At 35.6% G+C, this 18,970-nt stretch overlaps 1 protein-coding gene across 1 annotated transcript in view; it reads left to right on the top strand.

Annotated features, from left to right (window-relative positions):
- Positions 1–18,970, top strand: part of DENND1B (DENN domain containing 1B) — a 464,228-nt gene that overhangs the window by 252,452 nt on the left and 192,806 nt on the right. Inside the window, exon 6 of the mRNA XM_007941084.2 lies at positions 18,152–18,221. Within this exon, the coding sequence (XP_007939275.1) occupies positions 18,152–18,221 (70 nt within the window). The remainder of the gene's footprint in view (positions 1–18,151; positions 18,222–18,970) is intronic.

The following is an 18,970-nucleotide window of genomic DNA, read 5'->3' as shown; positions in this document are numbered from 1 at the left end:
CCCCCCCTTATAACTCATACCAAACTTGAAGCTTTCACACTCTTCCTTTGGGAAAATCCCTTAGAAGCAGAATGTTTCAATTTTACACATTTTGTGTCAATTTTCCAGACAGAAAAACAGCCTGTAGACATTAGACGTTTTTCTACGGAAAGGCAGTTTCCTTAGTTTTATTTGATTACTAGAAGTTAGGTTCCTGCTGATCGCTTGAGAGTGTTAGTGGTTACCTGACTAGTTGATAAAAAACATTTCCTTTCCTTTATTTAACCTTTGACCTGTGAATGTAAAAGTTTTATCAGCTCTGTAGTGGAAGCATAAGTCTGGGGAAGTCTTCCTACTGCTACAGAATGGACTCATGACTCTATATATGTATCTGTCTTTTACTTTATGTCCTTAGGAAAATTAAGGACATAACCTTACAGTTATTGGGAGCTCTGGTAGCATAGTGGCTAAGTCACTTGCCTGCTAACCAGAAGGCTGATGGTTAAAACCCACCAGCCACTCCTCGGAAGGAAGGTTGGGCAATCCTACTTCCGTAGTGATACTGCCTCAGAAACCCAAGGCGGGGTCGCTATGAGTCGAGGCCGACTCGACGGCACATAACAACAACAACAACAGCAACCTTTCGTTTTAAATTAGTTGGTCCTAATGTATTTATTTTACAGTTATATATGTTTATAAGATTATGAGTGCCATAGCTACTCTGTGATAAAGAAATTACATTTTCAGTTTTCTAGAAAATTTCAATAAATTATCTTAATTATTATAAGACATTGAATGAGTTTTTAAAAAATTTCCTAAGATTATTTTTTGTTTGATTTTAAGAAAACAGATTTTGACTGTCTTTGGGTTGTAAAATTTAGGAAAGCAGTATGTTATTTGTAATGAATAAGTTTGTAGTTTGTGCATTAATTAAAGCTAATTGCTTTGAACATATATTGCTTGAAAATTACCTAAGAAACCAGAAAAATAACAACATAAATAATAAAATTGTTTACCTGAGGAAGATAAACAATTTATTTGTCATATTTATATATGTATCTCTAGACCAGATCAAATTTTTGGACATAGTTATCTTTAAATAAAAGAAAGATGTTATTTTTGTTACACATTTTAAAGTCAAAGTGGAATCTAGTAAGATGTTTGAATTATGGCACTCATTATCTTTTTAAAACAAAAGAAAGAATTTTTTTTTTACACATTTTTTTCCCAATTTGTATTGTGATTTGGGTGAAAGTTTACAGAGCAAATTAATTTTCCATGCAGCAGTTGACATAACTTTGTCTCCTGACATTGACTGCAATTTCCCACAATGGAACAGCTTTCTTTCCACTTCTTCCCCATAGTTACTTCTTCCCTGTGTCTTTCCCTCTCATGTATTCCTGCCCTCCAAGCTGTCTCTCTGTCTATATATAGCGTTTTTATTCTCCCATGATTGATCTCTCCAAGGAGTATATCTACCTAATGTTAATGTTCAGCTCATATGTCTGTCTTTTGTTTGGGTGAAAACCATAGGAGTGGGTTCAATTCCAGACCTGAAGGGCAGCTAGGGGCCATAGTCTCAGGGGTTCTACCAGGCTTGAATAGAAGTGGTGATAGAGGCCATCCTTGTGTGGTTCCTGTTTGCAAAGGGGAATGGTTTCAGTTTCTCTCCATTGAGAATAATGTTGGCTGTTGGTTTTCAGTATATGCCCTTTATTATGTTGAGGAATGTACCTTCTATTCCTATTTTGGTGAGAGGTTTTTTTTTTTTTTCTTTGTAAATCAGGAATTGGTATTGGATTTTATCAAATGCCTTTTCTGCACTGATTGAGATGATCATATGGTTCTTTTCCTTTTTTTTTTTTTTTTATGTAATGGATAACAATTGTTTTCCTAATGTTGAACCATCCTTGCATACCTGATATGAACTGCACTTGGTCATAATGTATTATTTTTTGATATGTTGTTGGAGTCTTTTGGCTAGGATTTTGTTGAAGGTTTTTGCATCTGTATTCATAGGGATATTAGTCTGTAATTTTCCTTTTTAGTGATGTCCTTGCCTGGTGTTGGTATCAAGGTTATTCTTGCTTCATAAAATGAATCTGGGAAGATTCCATCATTTTCTGTGTTCTGGAGTAGTGTGAGTAGGACTGGTGTCAGTTCTTCTCTCAATGTTTGGTAGAATTTTCTGGTGAAACTGTCAGGGCCAGGACTTTTTGTGTTGTTGGTAAATTTTTTTTTTTATGACCTGTTCAATTTCTTTTTTTGTTATGGATTTGTTCAACTTTTCCATCTTAGTCTGTGTTAGTTTAGATAAGTAGTGTGTTTCTAGGAATCTGTCCATTTCTTCTAGAATTTCAATTTTGTTGGAGTATAGTTCTTCATAGTATCCCAATACTATCATTTTCATTTCAGTTGGTTCTGTTGCCCAGTTTGTTTCTTATTCATGTTATTTGTATTCTTTCCCTCTTTTCTTTGTTAAATTTGCCAGTGGTTTGTCAATTTTATTAATCTTTTTAAAAAACCAACTTTTAGTCATGTTGATTTTTTTCTGTTGTCTTTGATTTTTCTGTTTCATTTCTTTCTGATGGAATCATTATTCTTTGTTTTCTTTTGGTGACTGTAGGCTTTTTTTGCTGCTTTTTTTCTAGTTGTTGGAGATGGTGGGTTAAGGTGTTGATTTGGGCTGTCACTGGTTTTGCTGTGTCCAAAGTTTTTGGTATGTTGTGTTTTCATTTTCATTTGATTCGAACAATTTTTTAACTTCATTTTTTATTTCTTCTATTTACCCAGTCATTTTTAAGGAGGGTGTTGTTCAGTTTCCATACTTTTGTTCCTTTTCTGTTGATCTTTCTATTGTTGATTTCTAATTTGATAGCATTATTATCTGAGAAAAGGCTTTGCAGTATTTCAGTATTTTTAAATTTATTAAGACTTACTTTATGGCCTAACATATGGTCTGTCATGGAGAATGGTCTATGTACATTGGAAAAGAATGTATATTGTGCTATTGTTTGGTTAAAGGATCTATAGATATTTATAAGGTCAAGTTGATGGATTGTATTGTTTAGTTCTTCTGTGTCTTTTGTTGAGTTTCTGTCCAGTTGTTCTATCTTTCATTGAAAGTGGTGTATTCAAGTCTCCTACTATGACTTTGGAGTCATCTGTTTGTCTTCTCACTTCTGCTAAAGTCTGATTTATGTATTTTGGAGCTCTTTCATTGGGTACATAGATATTTATTATGGTTATATCTTCTTGTTCAGTAGATCCTTTAATCAGTATATAATGCCCTTCCAAGTCTTGTATGGTGGTTTTTATCTTAAAGTCAATTTCATCAGAATTTTATATTGCCAGTTCTGTTCTCTTTTGGTTGCCATTTGCTTGATATATCTTTTTCCAATCTTTGATTTTTAGTGTTTTTGTTTTTGTCTCTAATCTGTGTCTCTTGTAGACAGTGTATTGGTGAGTTTTCTTATAAATTCTGCAACTCTCTGTCTCTTAAATGTTTCATTTAATCCATTGACATTGAGTGTAATTATCCACAACTATGAATTTGTTGTTCTCATTTTGTTATGTGTTTTTTCATGGTATTCCTAGTTTCTTTGTTCCATATAATATCTATGCTGAACTCATTTTATTTATTAATCGTGTTATCATGTCCTTCGTTGCTATTGTTGTAATATTTGCTAAATATTTGTGTTTTGTTTTCTTTTTTATTGTGATGTGAAGCTTTATCATTTTTCTTTGAGGTTACCCTGTGATTTATATTTTCTCCCTGAGTTTAGAACAGTCCATTGTGTCTTGCAATTCTCTTGAGTTCCTCATCATTTAGAAGTTCTGTAACTACACTGTGTTTCCCTCTTTTTGGTTTGTAGTTGTCCTCATTTGCCAGTTGATGTCTCTGGTTCCCTGTTTAGAATCTTGTAAGCTTATTTTATTTTGGATACTTCCATAACTGAGTTGGTTTCTGGTTATGTCATCATGTGTATTAATGCTCAGTTGTTGTTTGCTATTATTGGTTCTCTGTTCATAGAACTCCCAATAGTATTATTGCAAGGTTGTTCTAGTTTTAACAAATTTCCTTAAGCTTTGCTTATCTGGAAATTTTCTAATTTCACCATCATATTTAAGGTACAGTTTTGCCGGGTGTATAATTCTTGTTTGGAAATTTTTCTCTTTCAAGGTTTTACATATACCGTCCCATTGCTTTGTCATCTGCATGGTTTCTTCTGAGAAATCAGCACTTAGTCTTTCTTATTGGTTGCCGTTGTAGGTAACTTTTCATTTTTCCCGTGCTGCTTTTAGGATATTTTCTTTGTCTTTGGTTTTGGGGAATTTGATGATGATATGTCTTGGTGATTTTCTTTTGGGTTCTATCCTGTTTGGCAGTTGTTGGACTTCCTGTATGCATATATTCTCATCTTTCATTATATCAGGGAATTTCTCTTCCAACAAATCTTCAACAGTCTTCTCAGTGGTTTTATTTTTCTTTTCCTATTCTGCAGAATTCTGATTGTTGTTGTTGTTGTTATGTGCTGTCGAGTCGGCCCCGACTCATAGCAACCCCTCCTTGGGTTTCCGAGGCAGTATCACTACGGAAGTAGGATTGCCCAACCTTCCTTCCGAGGAATTCTGATTACACATAGGTTATTCCTTTTGATGGTACTCCACATGGGTTCTAGGCTTTCTTCATTTTGTTTTGATCTTTTTCTTACTGATCCCTTTCCAAAGAAAGAAGTACTCAGGTATTTGTCTTCAGTCTCATTAATTCTGTCTTCCATTGATTGGATTGTACTCCTTTGCCCATTCAATGTGTAATCTATTTCTGAAAATTTAGTATTCATCTTCTGGATTTCTATCTGTAGATTTTGTATCATTTCTAATTTTTCATTCTCTTTGTCATTTTTTTCTTGTATTTTCTTCTAAAATTGTTCTACAGTTTTGTCTGTGTTTTCCTTAATTTTATCAGTGTTTTCCTTTATCTGTCTGTCAATCCGTTGAAGGTACCTAAGTAAATTCTTCTGAATTCCTTATCAGGGAGTTTCAATGCTGCTTCTTCCTCAGGGATGTGTTCTGGGTCTTTATCCTGCTCCCTTGTTTCTACTGCTTTATCTTGGTACTTTGAGTGGCCTGTGATAGTCTGTTGTCTCCAAGACATTGTAACTTTGTTGTATTTATATTTAATTGGTGATTTTATGTTGAAGTAATTCACCCAAGATTTTTGTTTTCTTTGGATGTATCTGAGTAAGTAAGTTAAGGTACTGTGCTCTTCTATTCTTTAGTAGGCATTACTTATTCATTCACCAACTGTCTCCTGGTGGGTGTGATAGAGAATGAGAGTGGCAGCATGGATGTCTGTTAACTGTTTGTGAAGAGCACTGAAAGTGAGTCAGGCTCTTATTAGTGGTTGTGTATCATCTGCCAGTTTCTTTAAAAGAAGATGGTGACCTTTATCCAGTAAGTAGAGCTTCAGGAGTATGAGTGTGGTTGGATTGTGTGGGCACAGTTGCTGTCTCCCACTTAGCTAGACAAAAACAATAATTGAAACACCATGAGAAAAATAAAAGCAAGAGGGGAAAAAAACTCACACCACATAAACACACAGGAACAATCACCAAAAATAGGAAAAAAAAAAAGGAAAAAAGAAAAATAGAGGAAAGACAATAAATGAGGGAAAATATTTAAATAAATACTTTAAAAAAAACAACAAAAAAAAAAAGAATAGAAAAAGGGGGAAGAAAATACCCCTCAATATCTGGGGAGGGAGAAATAAGAGAAAAGAGGTAGAGTAGGAGAATAATGAAAAAAAAAAAAAGTGGGAAAAGTGCAAAAAGAAAAACAATGAATGAGGAGAACCACTGAAAGTAAAAAATGGGAACCAGGGAAAAGGGAGAGAGAAAAAGCTGAAAACTATAACCTAGGAAGTGATGAAGAAGGAATAATAATAATAATAAAGGACAATAAATAAATAAATGATTTTAAAACAGGCAAAAACAAACATAACAATCGGGTAGGGCAGGACACCCAGGCTCCATCAGAGCACACAGACTAGGGTGGAATTCCTGCTAGCTTAGAAGGTGGGTGGGAGGGATGGCCGTACCTTCGTTTACCAAGAGGGTATGGGGTATAAGAGTAAAAAGGGGAATATCGCACCTTTCCAGTCCTCAGTGTCTAGTATGTCCTTGCCGTCCCCAGCAAGTGGAGCCTATTCTTAGGTCCCTGGAATCTGAGAGAACACTGTCATTTTAAGTATCCAAAATGGTTGAACTGCTTGTAAACATTCACAATGACTGTTCCTTCTGTACAACGAAAGGTCCACAGCTCACTTTGTCTCCTTCTTCACTGTTTCCCCTTTTATTCACCAGCCACCAGTGCAGTACTCTGTGTAGCCCCTGGCTAGCAGAGTCAATTTTTTCACTAATTCTTAGGTTGTAACACCATTTGACATTATCCATACTGTCCATGCCATCAGAATCGCAGACAGTCCACAGCTCTGTATGTCTCCTTTTTTGTTGTTTTCATGCAGGTTCTTCTCCTGTATCCTGTATCCTTTCTTTCAAAGCTCAGGGCTCCAGGGTTAACATCTGTATCTATGTTAATGGGTTTCTCCTTTCTTTGTTGTAGAGGGTGTGTGTAATTTGTCTGCCTGTTCTGCCATCTTACCCAAACCTCCTTTATTTTTGTTACATATTTTGACTTTTAAGGTGTGCAATGGAATCTAGTTAAAATATCTGAATTATGGCACTAGTTTGTATGCAGTAGACCATTTTCTTATTTGATAAATACCCGTGATCAGTAGAACTTCCCAATGGACAGTTGCTCCATATCAAGGGTTATGAATTGAAATACCTACAGAGTTCAGCTAGGGGATTCAAAATGATGGAAACCTGCCAGATGCTAGACAATAGAACTTTGAATTTCTATAGCACATGCCACATCCCAAGAGAATCTACTGTTCAACTCTAGACATTTCTTATGAAGGGAAAAATGTGTGACTTGTATAGCCAGTTCTTTCAATTGTTAAGATGAACATGAAATCCTTATTTTTAAGTGAATTATTAGAAGTTGGCACCTGTGGTATATTCAGTGAAGTACACAACAGCAGTGCCATTTTGAACAAACACAATATGCCCATGGACTAGATACAGCTTGTAAGTAGCCAGCTTTCAGTCTCAGCCCAGTGTAGGGCTTGTCTTATGTACAACAGAAATTGTCCCTGCTTCCTTGGCATTTCTAGGACTGTTGCTAGATTACAGTCCTTCCAATTCAATATAAATAATGTTTGTATTAAAAAGTGTGAGCAATATATAGTCTTAAAAAGAATCAATTATCAGCTAGAACTAGTACCTGTTCCCAAAGGAGAATATTGTGTGTAACTAAACTCATTTCTTTATGATGATAGTACACTTAGGTGCTATAGTTAAAGGCATTTGAAAGAGTCTGTCCTTCTATATTATGAAGAAAAACTGTTTTTAGAGAAAAATATTGACTAATAGTGCCTAAGCCATTTGACTGCTAACCAGAAGGTTGGTGGTTCAAACCCACTAGCCACTCCACAGAAGGAAGATGGGCAATCTACTTTTTGTATTTACCACCTTGGAAACCAGTAGTGGTCACTATGAATCGGAATCAACTTGATGTCAGTGAGTTTGGTTTTTTTGGTTTTGGTAAATGATAGATAATATAGTTCTGGGTCTCCTGATTTAGTGAAAATATCATACTTAGATTATTGATAGAGTATGTTACCTTGGGAAAGATATTTTCCTGTGTTTCAGGTCTGGGTATCTAGTCATGTCCTTAAAATTTATCCATAGTGGTAAATATAAAAGCAGTTCCAGAAGTCAAAATTAGAAAGAACTGCCAATATGATAGATAAAAGATCAAATAACATAGGTCTTTAAAGGATCCCTGGTGGTGTAGTAACAGGCACTTGATGGCTGACTGAAGAGTTAATGATTCAAATCCACAGGTCATACTATAGCAGAAAGATGTGGCAGTCTGCTTCAGTAAAGATTGCAGCCTTGGAAATCCTATTGGGCAATTTTGTTCTGCCCTGTAGGGTCACTGTGAGTTGGAATCTACTCAAAGGCAATGAGTTTGGTTTTTATTTTTTTTGTTTATTGAAAAATGTGCCTACAGAACAAAATTTAATTTAAGAAGCGGAAAAGTAATGTCTGACCGTTAGTTAAACAAAACACATTTTGGAATACAAAACTTAACTTCAGTGGTTAGAAATTATAAGTAGCTGATTTAAATTTAGAAAAGAGTGAATTTTTATCACAGTTCATTTAGGTGCCTCAAAATGTCTGCTCATCAGACATGTTTATTTGAAGTCTGGATGTTTTAGAGGACATGTCTGCATTGAGTGATAGATCCCTAAGCATATGTTACCGAATCAGGTTGATTAGAGTTCTAATCCCAGGCTTGCCATTTGATACCTTTGTAACCATGGGTATTTTACTTTACCTTAGTTTGCTCCAATATACATCATAGTATTGTATAAGAATTAAATGAGATAACACATTAAAAACAAAGCAATATAAAACAAAACATCCATTGCTATGCAGTCAGTTCAGAGTCACAGTGACCCTATGGTATAGTAGAACTGCCTCATAGGATTTCTGAGTCTGTAATCTTTATGGAAGCAGACTGCCATGCCTTTCTCCTGTGGAGTAGCTGATGGATTCAAACTGCTGACCTTTTGGTTGGCAGCTTAGGGCTTTAACTACTGTGCCATCAGGGCTCCTATATAAAGTACCTAGCATAACTCATATATATATATATATATATATATTTAGTGCATGTTGTTGTTGGTGCTACATGCCCTCAAGTCAGATCTGACTCATAGTGACCCCTCCTTGGATTTCCCAGGCGGTATCACTACAGAAGTAGATTGCCCAACCTAAGAAGTTTTATTCCCTGTGCTTCCGAATGTTTTTACACAGAGCTTCTGTGGTTCTCAGATTCTATATTCCACCTGTAAGAGGGACATAGAACTGACTAGTGAAATGTACTTCTCAAATAGAAGTAATGAAGCATTTTGGGACCTTTGAGTTGCCTGTGAAATATATCCCATAGCAATAAACCTAGTAATAAGTTTTTTTTTTTTTTTTTAATCATTGTTGTTAGGTGCCATTGAGTTGGCTCTGACTCATAGCGACCCTGTGTACAACAGAGCAAAACAATGCCTGGTCCGTGGCAGCCTCACAATCCTTGATATACGTGGGCCCATCTTTGTGGCCACTGTGTTCATCCATCTTGTTGAGGGCCTTCCCTTCTTTTGTTGACCCCTCTTTTGTTGACCCTCCACTTTACCAACCATGATATCCTTCTCCAGGGAGCAGTCCCTGTGAAAACATGACCAAAGTAAGTGAGATGAAGTGTGGCCATTCTCACTTCCAAGGAACACTCTGGCTGTACTTCCTCCAGGATAGATTTGTTAGTTCTTCTGTCAGTCCATGGTACTTTGGGTATTCATTGCCAACACCTCAACTCAAAAACATCAGCTCTTCCTTATTCATTATCCAGCTTTTACATCCATATGTTGTTGTTATTATGTGCTGTCGAGTTGTCTCTAACTCATAGCAACCCCTCCTTGGGTTTCTGAGGTAGTATCTCTACGGAAGTAGATTGCCCAACCTTCTTTCTGAGGAGTGGCTGGTGGGTTTGAACCACCAACCTTCTGGTTAGCACTCAAGTGCCTTAGGCACTATGACACCAGCGCTCCCACATCTGTATGAGGAGACTGAAAATACCATGGCTTGAGTGAGGTGCATCTTAGTCTTCAAAGAGACATCTTTACTCTTCAGCACTGAAAGAGGTCTTTTGCAGCAAATTGGCCCAGCGTAATATGTCGTCTGATTTCTTGACTGTTGCTTCTATGGATGTTGATTGTGGACCCAAGCAATATGAAATCTCTGACAACTTCAATCTTTTCTCCATTTATCGTGATGCTGCTAATTGGTCCAGTTGTGAAGATTTTTGTTTTCTTTATGTTGAAGTGTAATTCATACAGCAGACTGTAGTCTTTAATCTTCATCAGTAAGTGCTTCAAGTCATCTTTACTTTTGGCAAGGAAGGTTGTGTTGTCTGTGTTTCTCAGGTTGTTAATGAATCTTCCTCCACTTCTGATGCCATGTTCTTCATCATATGGTCCAGCTTCTTGGGTTATTTGCTCAGCATACAGATTGAATAAGTGTGGTGAAAGGTTACAACCATGACACACTCCCTTCTTGATATTAAACCATGCAGTGTCCCCTTGTTCTATTCAAAAGACAGCCTCCTGGTTTATGTACAGGTTCCTCATGAACACAATTAAGAATTCTGGAATTCCAGTTCTTCTCAGTGTTAGCTGTAATTTGTTATGATCCATACAATCAGATGCTTTTACTAAACACAAGTAGACATCATTCTGGATTCTTTGCTTACACCCAGGATCCATCTGACATTAGCAGTGATATTCCTCATTCCACATCCTCTTTTGAATCCAGCTTGCATTTCTGGAAGTTCTTTGTCATATACAGCTGCAACCGTTTTTGAATTATCTTCAGCAAGATTTTACTTACGTGTGATATTAATGATGTTGTTTGATAATTTTCACATTCTGTGGGATCACCTTTCTTTGGAATGGGCACAAGTATGGGTCTCTTCTAGCCAGTAGGCCGGGTAGCTGTCTTCCATATTTCTTGACATAGATGAGTGAATGCCTCCAGCATGGCATCCATTTGTTTGAAACATTTCAGTGGGTATCCTATCAATTCCTGGAGCCTCATTCTTTGCCAGTTCTTTCAGTGCAGCTTCAACTTTTTCCTTCAATACCATTGGTTCTTGATCATATGCCACCTCCTGAAATGAATGAACATTGACCAATTCTTTTTGGTACAGTGACTCTGTGTATTCCTTCCATCTTCTTTTGATGTTTCCTGTATTATTCAATATTTTGCCCATAGAATCTTTAAATATTGCACCTCAAGGCTTGAATTTTTTCTTTAGTTCTTTCAGCTTAAGAAATAATGAGTGTGTTCTTCCCTTTTTGTTTTCTTACTCCAGGACTTTGCATATTTCATTATAATTTTTGACCTTGTCTTCTTGAGCTGCTCTTTGAAATCTTCTGTTCAGCTATTTTATCTTGTCATTTCTTCCATTTACTTTAGCTACTTTCCATCCAAAAGCAAGTTTCAGAGTCTCTTCTGACATCCATTTTGGTCTTTTCTTCCTTTCCTGTCTTTTTAATGACCTTTTGCTTTCTTCATGGATGATGTTCTTGATATCATCCCACATTTCCTCTGCTTTTTGGTCATTGGTGTTCAATGCATCAAATCTATTCTTTAGATGGTCTCTAAATTCAGGAGGGATATTATCAAGGTCATATTTTGGATCTTGTGGACTACTTTTAATTGTCTTCAGCTTCAAGTTAAACTTGCATATGAGTAGATGATGGTCTTTTCCACAGTCAGCTCCTTCCTTTTTTTGGCTGAAGATATTGAACTTCTCTATCTCCTCTTGCCACAGATATAGTCAATCTGATTCCTCTGTACTCCATCTAGTGAAGTCCTTGAGTACAGCCACCATTTATGTTGTTGATAAAAAGGTTTTTGCAATGAATAAGTTGTTGGACTTGGCAAAATTCTGTTATGCTCTCCAGTGTCATTTCTATCACAGATCATATTTTCCAACTATCGGTGATTCTTCTTTGTTTCCAATTTTTGCATTCCAGTCACCAGGGAGCTCTGGTAGCGTAGTGTCTAAGGCACTTGACTGCTAACCAGAAGGCTGGTGATTCAAACGCACCAGCCACTCCTCAGAAGGAAGATGGGGCGATCTATTTCCATAGTGATACTGCCTCGGAAACCCAAGGAGGGGCCGCTATGAGTTGGGTTGACTCAATGACACATAACAACAGTCACCATAATAATCAACTAATCTTGATTGCATGTTCAGTCAATTTTAGACTGCAGAAGTTGGTAAAAATCTTAAATTTTCTTGTCTTTGGCTTTGGTAGTTGATACATAAATTTGAATAATAGTAGTATTAAGTAGTTTTCCTTGTAGTTTATGGATATTATCCTATCACTGATAGCATTGTACTTCAGGATAGATCTTGAAATATTCTTTGTGACAATGAATACCACACCATTGCTCTTCAATTTGTCATTCCCAGCATAGTAGATTATATGGTTGTCTGATTCAGAATGGCCGAAACCAGTCCATTTTAGCTCACTAACACCTAGGATATCGATCTTTATGAGTTCCATTTCATTTTTTACAACTTCCAGTTTTCCTAGATTCATACTTTGTGCATTCCATGTTCCAATTATTAATGGATGTTTGCAGATGTTTCTTCTCATTTTGAGTCATGCCACGTCAGCAAATGGAGGTTCTGAAAGCTTTCCTCCATCCACATTGTTAAGGTCGACACTACTTTGAGGAGGCAGCTTTTCCCCAGTTGTATTTTGAGTGACTTTTGACCTGAGGGGCTCTACTTCCAGCCTATATTAGACAGTGTTTCAGGGCTATTCATAATGTTTTCCAGTAATAGATCAAACAGTGTTTCACTGCTATTTATAAGGTTTTCACTGGTCAATTCTTTGAGAAGTGGGTGGCCTCTTCCTTCTTCCGAGTCTGTCTTAGTATGGAATCTTTGCTGAAAACTGTCCACATGGGTGACTCTACTGGTATTTGAAATAGTCTCCAGCCTCATAGCATAGTCTCTAGCCTCACAGCACCACAGAAGCCACCACAGTATGACAAATTGACAGACAAGTGGTGGTTTTTTAAATAGTTTAAGTTTAATTTATAAATGAAGTCATATTAAAGGATGTTCTCACATCATAGCTCTACACATAATAGTGTTAGATAATTAGGAGGATGAAATGAGAAAAAAATCCAGAAGTCCATTTATAAAGAAGAAACATAGACAAGATAAAATTCAGTGAATATTAATATTCATGGTATTTAAACAATAGTTATAATCGTGCAAGTACCAAAATGCCTAGCACAAATAACCCATTGCCATTGAGTCGATTCTGACTCATAGCAACCCTATAGGACAGAGTAGAACTGCCCCATATGGTTTCCAAAGCTGTAAATCATTATGGAAGAAGACTGTCATATCTTTCTCCCACAGAGTGGCTGGTGCCTTGAAACTGTGAACCTTTTGGTTATCAGAGCTTTAGCTCCTTCACCACCATATCTCCTTAGCACAAGTAACTGTTAAAGTATAAAAAGTAACCTAAACATGGATTAATTAATTAATTAATGATTAATTCAATTTTTAAGCACTTAAAAATATTTTTACAGATAAATTGAGCAGTGAGTAGCATTTTAATGGAAAATTAGGCTCTGGTTCATCTTCACAATTTAAAAGGAAATTGAAAGGTGAAGCCTTGCAATCAAAAATGAAAATGTAAAAATCATAGAACCAGAACATTTAAAGGAGTGTTAAGATATTTGTACTAGGAACACCAACAAATATATGTTATTTCTCACTTTTTAATAACTTATAATTATGAGGTATTTATTATACACACACACACATATACATATATATGTGTGTATAGATAGATAGATATTATAAATAAATAAATATAAATATTTATTTATTTATCTATTTATGTATAATGGACCAGAAAAGAATTAAGGTAAAACAAGATGAAAATGACATCATAAGGATTAACAGTTAGACGTGGAACCACCTAAAATCAATGCATTTTGTTTTACCTAAAGATTCAGAATAGTATAGAAATAGACAAGCATGTTTGAATATATCATCTCATTTTATCTGACTACATGACACATTGCAATTTTCTTGAAATAGTAATTTCTTTAGGCTATTAAAAGTTGAAATATGAGTTTGAGATGACTATATATGAAAGAAATTGTACCTAATGAAGGAACTCTAGTGTGTCTTGTTAGAAGGGAATTCTCCATGAAAATAATTTCCTATTCAGGAAATTTTTTGGATTAATGAAAACAGAATACTTGATGTGCTAATTTGCATTCTGTTGAGTTGATAATTTAAAAATAGTATTGGTAGTTTTTAAGGGTTATTGTTTTGTGTAAATGAAAAATACTGTCAATAACCATCTGTGGTAGTTAACATTATGTGTCAACTTGGCTGGGCCTGATTTTAAGTGGCTGGGCAACTAGATGCACTTATTCCCCATGAGGAAATTGGTAATCAACTCCATGGTGGATCTGCTGGTGCAGTATATAAGGCAAAACTTTGGAAATAGTCTCAGCATCTTTTTGGCATGCTTGGCCCTGCATGTGGCTGAGTCTTCATTTAGCAGCCTGTCATATTTCCTACTGATTTTATGACTATCTCAGGACTTGAACTAATGGCCTGCTGGATTGTTTAGTAATATTGAGACTGTGCCATTTTCTTTGTTGACCTTGGGCTTGTCAGTCTCAGTAGCCAGCAGCTGCCTGAGTGAAGAGACACCTTTAGCTCCAGTGGGGCTGGGAGCAAGAGGCAGAGCTAAAGCCCAAGGTCAAGGGGCTTTCACCCAACACCTAGAGCTTGCTGCTTTGAACTTGGATTTCTAGCCTCCGTAACTGTAAGAGAATAAACTCATTTGTTAAAACCATTCAACTGTGGTATTTATTTTAGTGTGGCACAAAGTAACGAGAATACCACCTAAGCCCTAGGGTTTCAAGAGTTGAATAAGTGTGAATACAAATTTGAGATTACTAATAATAATTTCTGATTTTCAGACTTCCCAAAAGCTATCCAAAATGAAATACCTATCCCAAATTTTCCAGCCTCGTACACATAGTTGTCAACATGCTTGTGGTAAATACCCTGTCTTAGTATCTCCTTTCCAAAGCCCTCAGTTTTGTTTCAGTCAGGACTGGTTGTTCTCTAGGCCTTTGCATAACTCTTATTACCGGATTCACCTGTTGTTCCACGGTGTTAGATTTCTCGTCTCTTACATCTTTTGTGTTTTTTCTTCTTTCTTCCCTTTCTCATTTTGAAGCCCTCCTTTGGTAGCTTCCTTAAAAAATAGTACCAAATAAAAAAATCTGAACTCACTGCCGTCAAGTTAATTCTGACTTATAGGGACCCTGTAGGATGGAGTAGAACAGCCTCATAGGGTTTCCAAGGTTGCAGTCTTTATGGAAGCAGACTGCCTCATCTTTCTCCCATGGAGCAGCTGGTGGGTTTGAACCACCAGTCTTTTGGTTAGCAGCCGAATTGTGCCATTAGAGTGCCTTAAAAAATTGTACATAGGAGATAAATTTAATAATGACCATGACTGAAAATGGCATTAAATTTTACCTTCACATTTGAATTCATAGATTTTCTGGACATAGAATTCTAGGTTGCTAAGGTTTAACCTCTGCATTTTGAAGGCATATATTATCTTCTAACTTCCTGGTATTGCTGTTTAGAAGCTCAATGACATTTTGAATTTGATTCCTTTGGCTGTTACCTGTTTTGACTCTAAACTCTTAGGCACTTCTCGTTAATGCTGTGTGGTGGGATTTCAAAGTGTTATTCTTTGTTTTGGTTTATTCAGTAGCCTTTTGAATCTGGAGACTAATATCTAAAAGTTTGGGAAATTTTCCAGTAGTTTTTCAAAATAAATTTCCTTTCTTTTCTCAACTCTTTTCCTTCTTTTTAGAGGTACTATTATTAATCAGTGCAGGAGTTCTGGTAGTGTAGTGCTTAAGGCATTTGACTGCTTACCAGAAGGCTGGAGGTTCAAACTCACTCTTCGGAAGGAAGGTTGGGCATTCTACTTCTCTAGTGATACTGCCTTGGAAACCCAAGGAGGGGTCGCTATGAGTCGAGTCCAACGCGATGGCACATAACAACAGCAACAACATTAGTCAGTGCATGACCAGGCAGTGTTTCGTTCTGTTGCACATAGGGTTGATCTGAGGCGGAGCCAACTTGAAGGCACATAGGGTTGATCTGAGGCGGAGCCAACTTGAAGAAAAACAGCAGCTCAGGGTAGTCCAAATTGATGCTCTGATATTTTAATCTTTTCTCTCATTATCTGTTTCTTTGTCCCTTTATTCTAGTTTCTGAGATATTTTCTTGAGTTATCTTCTAACTTTCCTATTAATTTCAATTTTTATAGCTTTTGTATTTTGGATTTTTAAGAGTTTTCTCTTGTTCTCTAGTAATTTCTTTTATCCTCCCTCCCTCCTTTCTTGGAAGCTTTCTGCTCTTTCTTTTCTTTCTTTATCTTTTGGTTTTATTTTGTGTAATGTTTTTGTTTCTGCTCCTAAGGATATTAATGGTAACTTTTTGAAGTTCTCTTCTGCTATTTGTATTTCTGTATTTATGTGAAGTTTCTTTTGTTGTCTCAAATACCTGGTGGTGAGCTGTTCATTTGCATTTAAGAGGAAGGAACTAAGACTGGACTGCAAACATTGTAGGAGCAATGATGAGTTTCATGCCAAGAAAAAGGGACCTTGAGGTGTTTCCTCCTTGGGGTGATTCCCAAGACAGTATTTCAGGATCCCGTGGGGGCAGATCTACTGGCTGCTGGTCATTTCCCTTTATGTTGGCATTTAGGCTGTGGTTCCTTCTGTTTTGCTTCAGTCTTAGTTTACTAAACCATCTTTAATAATTCATTCACCTCTTTTGCCCTCTATTATTTTTTCCCCTCATTAATTTATACTGTTTTATTCCTTTACTGTCCTTTTAGTGGCTTTTCTAGAGCACAGAGAGGTAAATGCATATATTCAACATGCTAGATTTAACCAGAAGTCTTTAGCCAGACTAGATATTTCTTAATATTATAGACATTATCCTTACCATTATTTAATATTTGTAATTACTGTTTTAAAGAACTCTGTACATTCTGCTTAATAAAGGTACTGTAGTTTATCTAACTGTTCTTCTATTGTTAAGAATTTAGTTTGTTCCTGATTCCAAGGACATGATTTATAGTGCCTGATAAGTCAGGAGTATATGAACTTTGTACAGAGCTACTTTTCTAGGCTTTATTCATTGGTTTTAAAATGTTAAATCCATATTATATGTATGTACTCTTGTATGCAATTGTGAAATGAAAATATCTACTATTTCCCCTTAGGAAGTATAGTATTTTAGTAATACCTTGAAGAGAAAAGATGAGTTTGTTAATAATTGATGACACTTAAATGTATTTTTTAAAATTTATAATTATATGAAAAGTATATATATAATTTTTTAAAAATTTATAATTCTATATGAAAAGTATATATATATAAATTTTTTTATTGTGATAAATATGTAGGTAACAGAACATTTGCCATTTCAACAATCTTCACATTTACAGTTAAGTGACATTAACTATGTTCATTATGTTGTTCAGCCATCACCCTTAACCATTCCAAAATTTTTCTATCACCTTTAACAAAAGCTCAGTGTCCCTTAAGTGTTGTGTCTTCCTTTTCCCTTCCTGCCTGCCTGCCCCTAGTAACCACTAATGAGCTTTGATCTCTATACCCTCTCCTATTCTAGATACTTCATGTAAGTGGGATCATACAGTAATATTCAGTTAAGAAATGTGGGCTGATTTCAGATGTACTAATACATTAATTTTAAAATAATAAATACAGATTTTATTTTATACAAATATTTTTGGATTTAGTAATTTAGTCTAACTACTTTTTATGTAGCAAAATGTATAAAATGTGAATTTTAAATTGTACTTGGTTTTGGCATCTTAAAGTCATTAGATACAATTTCTAGTTATAGGGTTTCTGCTGCTTGTTTTGAAATTTACCTTCCTATTTAAAAATCAACTTCTGAAAAATTGATTATATTTATAGTTCTATTGTATTATATATTCAATTCAATAATAATTTTGTTTTAAAAGATGACTATCTCTTTTTAACACTGGATTTTATTTTATATCTTATTACAATGATTTATTTTTATCTTATGAATGCTTTTGATGATTATCATAAAATAGGATTACATGATTTTAAATACTTTTGACATGAGAGAGAAGTATACTGAACAGCTTTTATAGTATACCATTAAATTCTCATTTATGAAAACTAGTAATAGATATCATGTGAAATTTCACTGAAACAGTAAAGAGAACATGGGTATAGAGCTTTTCTACCCTCCATGATCAACTTATTTGATATAATATAAATTTACTGTTTGTTTATTTATCTGATTGTTTCTTGATTCTAAATTATATATGTATTTATTTATTTTACAGTTACCTGCCATGGTTTGAAGTGTATTATAAGCTTTTAAATACTCTGGCAGATTACTTGGCTAAGGAACTGGTAAGCTGTTTTTTTCTTAAAAATTAAAACAAAAAATGGAAGTTTGTTTTTGAATTAACTAATTTCTCTAGGATGATGATTTGATAGATTCTTTCCCTTAATGATATGTTTTTAACAAAGGCTAATCTACTAAGAAAGGAGCTCTGGTGACATAGTAGGTAAGACATTTGTCTGCAAACCGGAAGGTCGCAGTTCAAACCCACCAGACGCTCCATGGGAGAAAGATGAGGCAATATAGTTTCATAAGGATTTACAGCCTTTGAAACCTAATGGGGTCACTATGAGTTAGAATCAACTCAATGTCAGTGGGTGGGAATCTACTAAGAAAAGAGCTCTGGTGGTGCAGTGGTTAGGTGCTGGGCTGCCAACTGAAGGTTTTTGTTTTAAAACAAAGCTATATTTAGCACAGATACTACTTATTCAAATATACTACCTGACTCCTCAGGCTGAGTTAGATGATGCCTGCTGTTGATTTCCAAAGCATACTGTGTTGCAATTCTCTCCACACAACTGAGTTTAAGATGAGTGTTGAGTCTCTTCTACCTTTGTATCCCCAATAGCAAGTAGGTATTGAACAAAAGTTGTGGAATAAAGAAACATACATTAGAAAAATTATAATATTTAATTTTAAATCTGCTGGCGTAGTGCCTAAGGCACTTGACTGCTAACCACAAGGCTGGCGGTTCAAACCCACCAGCCACTCCTCGGAAGGAAGGTTGGGCAATCCTACTTCCATAGTGATACTGCCT

The sequence above is a fragment of the Orycteropus afer genome, unplaced genomic scaffold (genome assembly GCF_000298275.1).
Source record: "Orycteropus afer afer isolate SDZICR_OR568_19922 unplaced genomic scaffold, OryAfe1.0 scaffold00075, whole genome shotgun sequence".
Classification (NCBI taxonomy): Eukaryota; Metazoa; Chordata; class Mammalia; order Tubulidentata; family Orycteropodidae; genus Orycteropus; species Orycteropus afer.
Note: the sequence above shows the minus strand (reverse complement) of the source record. Positions and strands in the feature narration are given on the sequence as shown.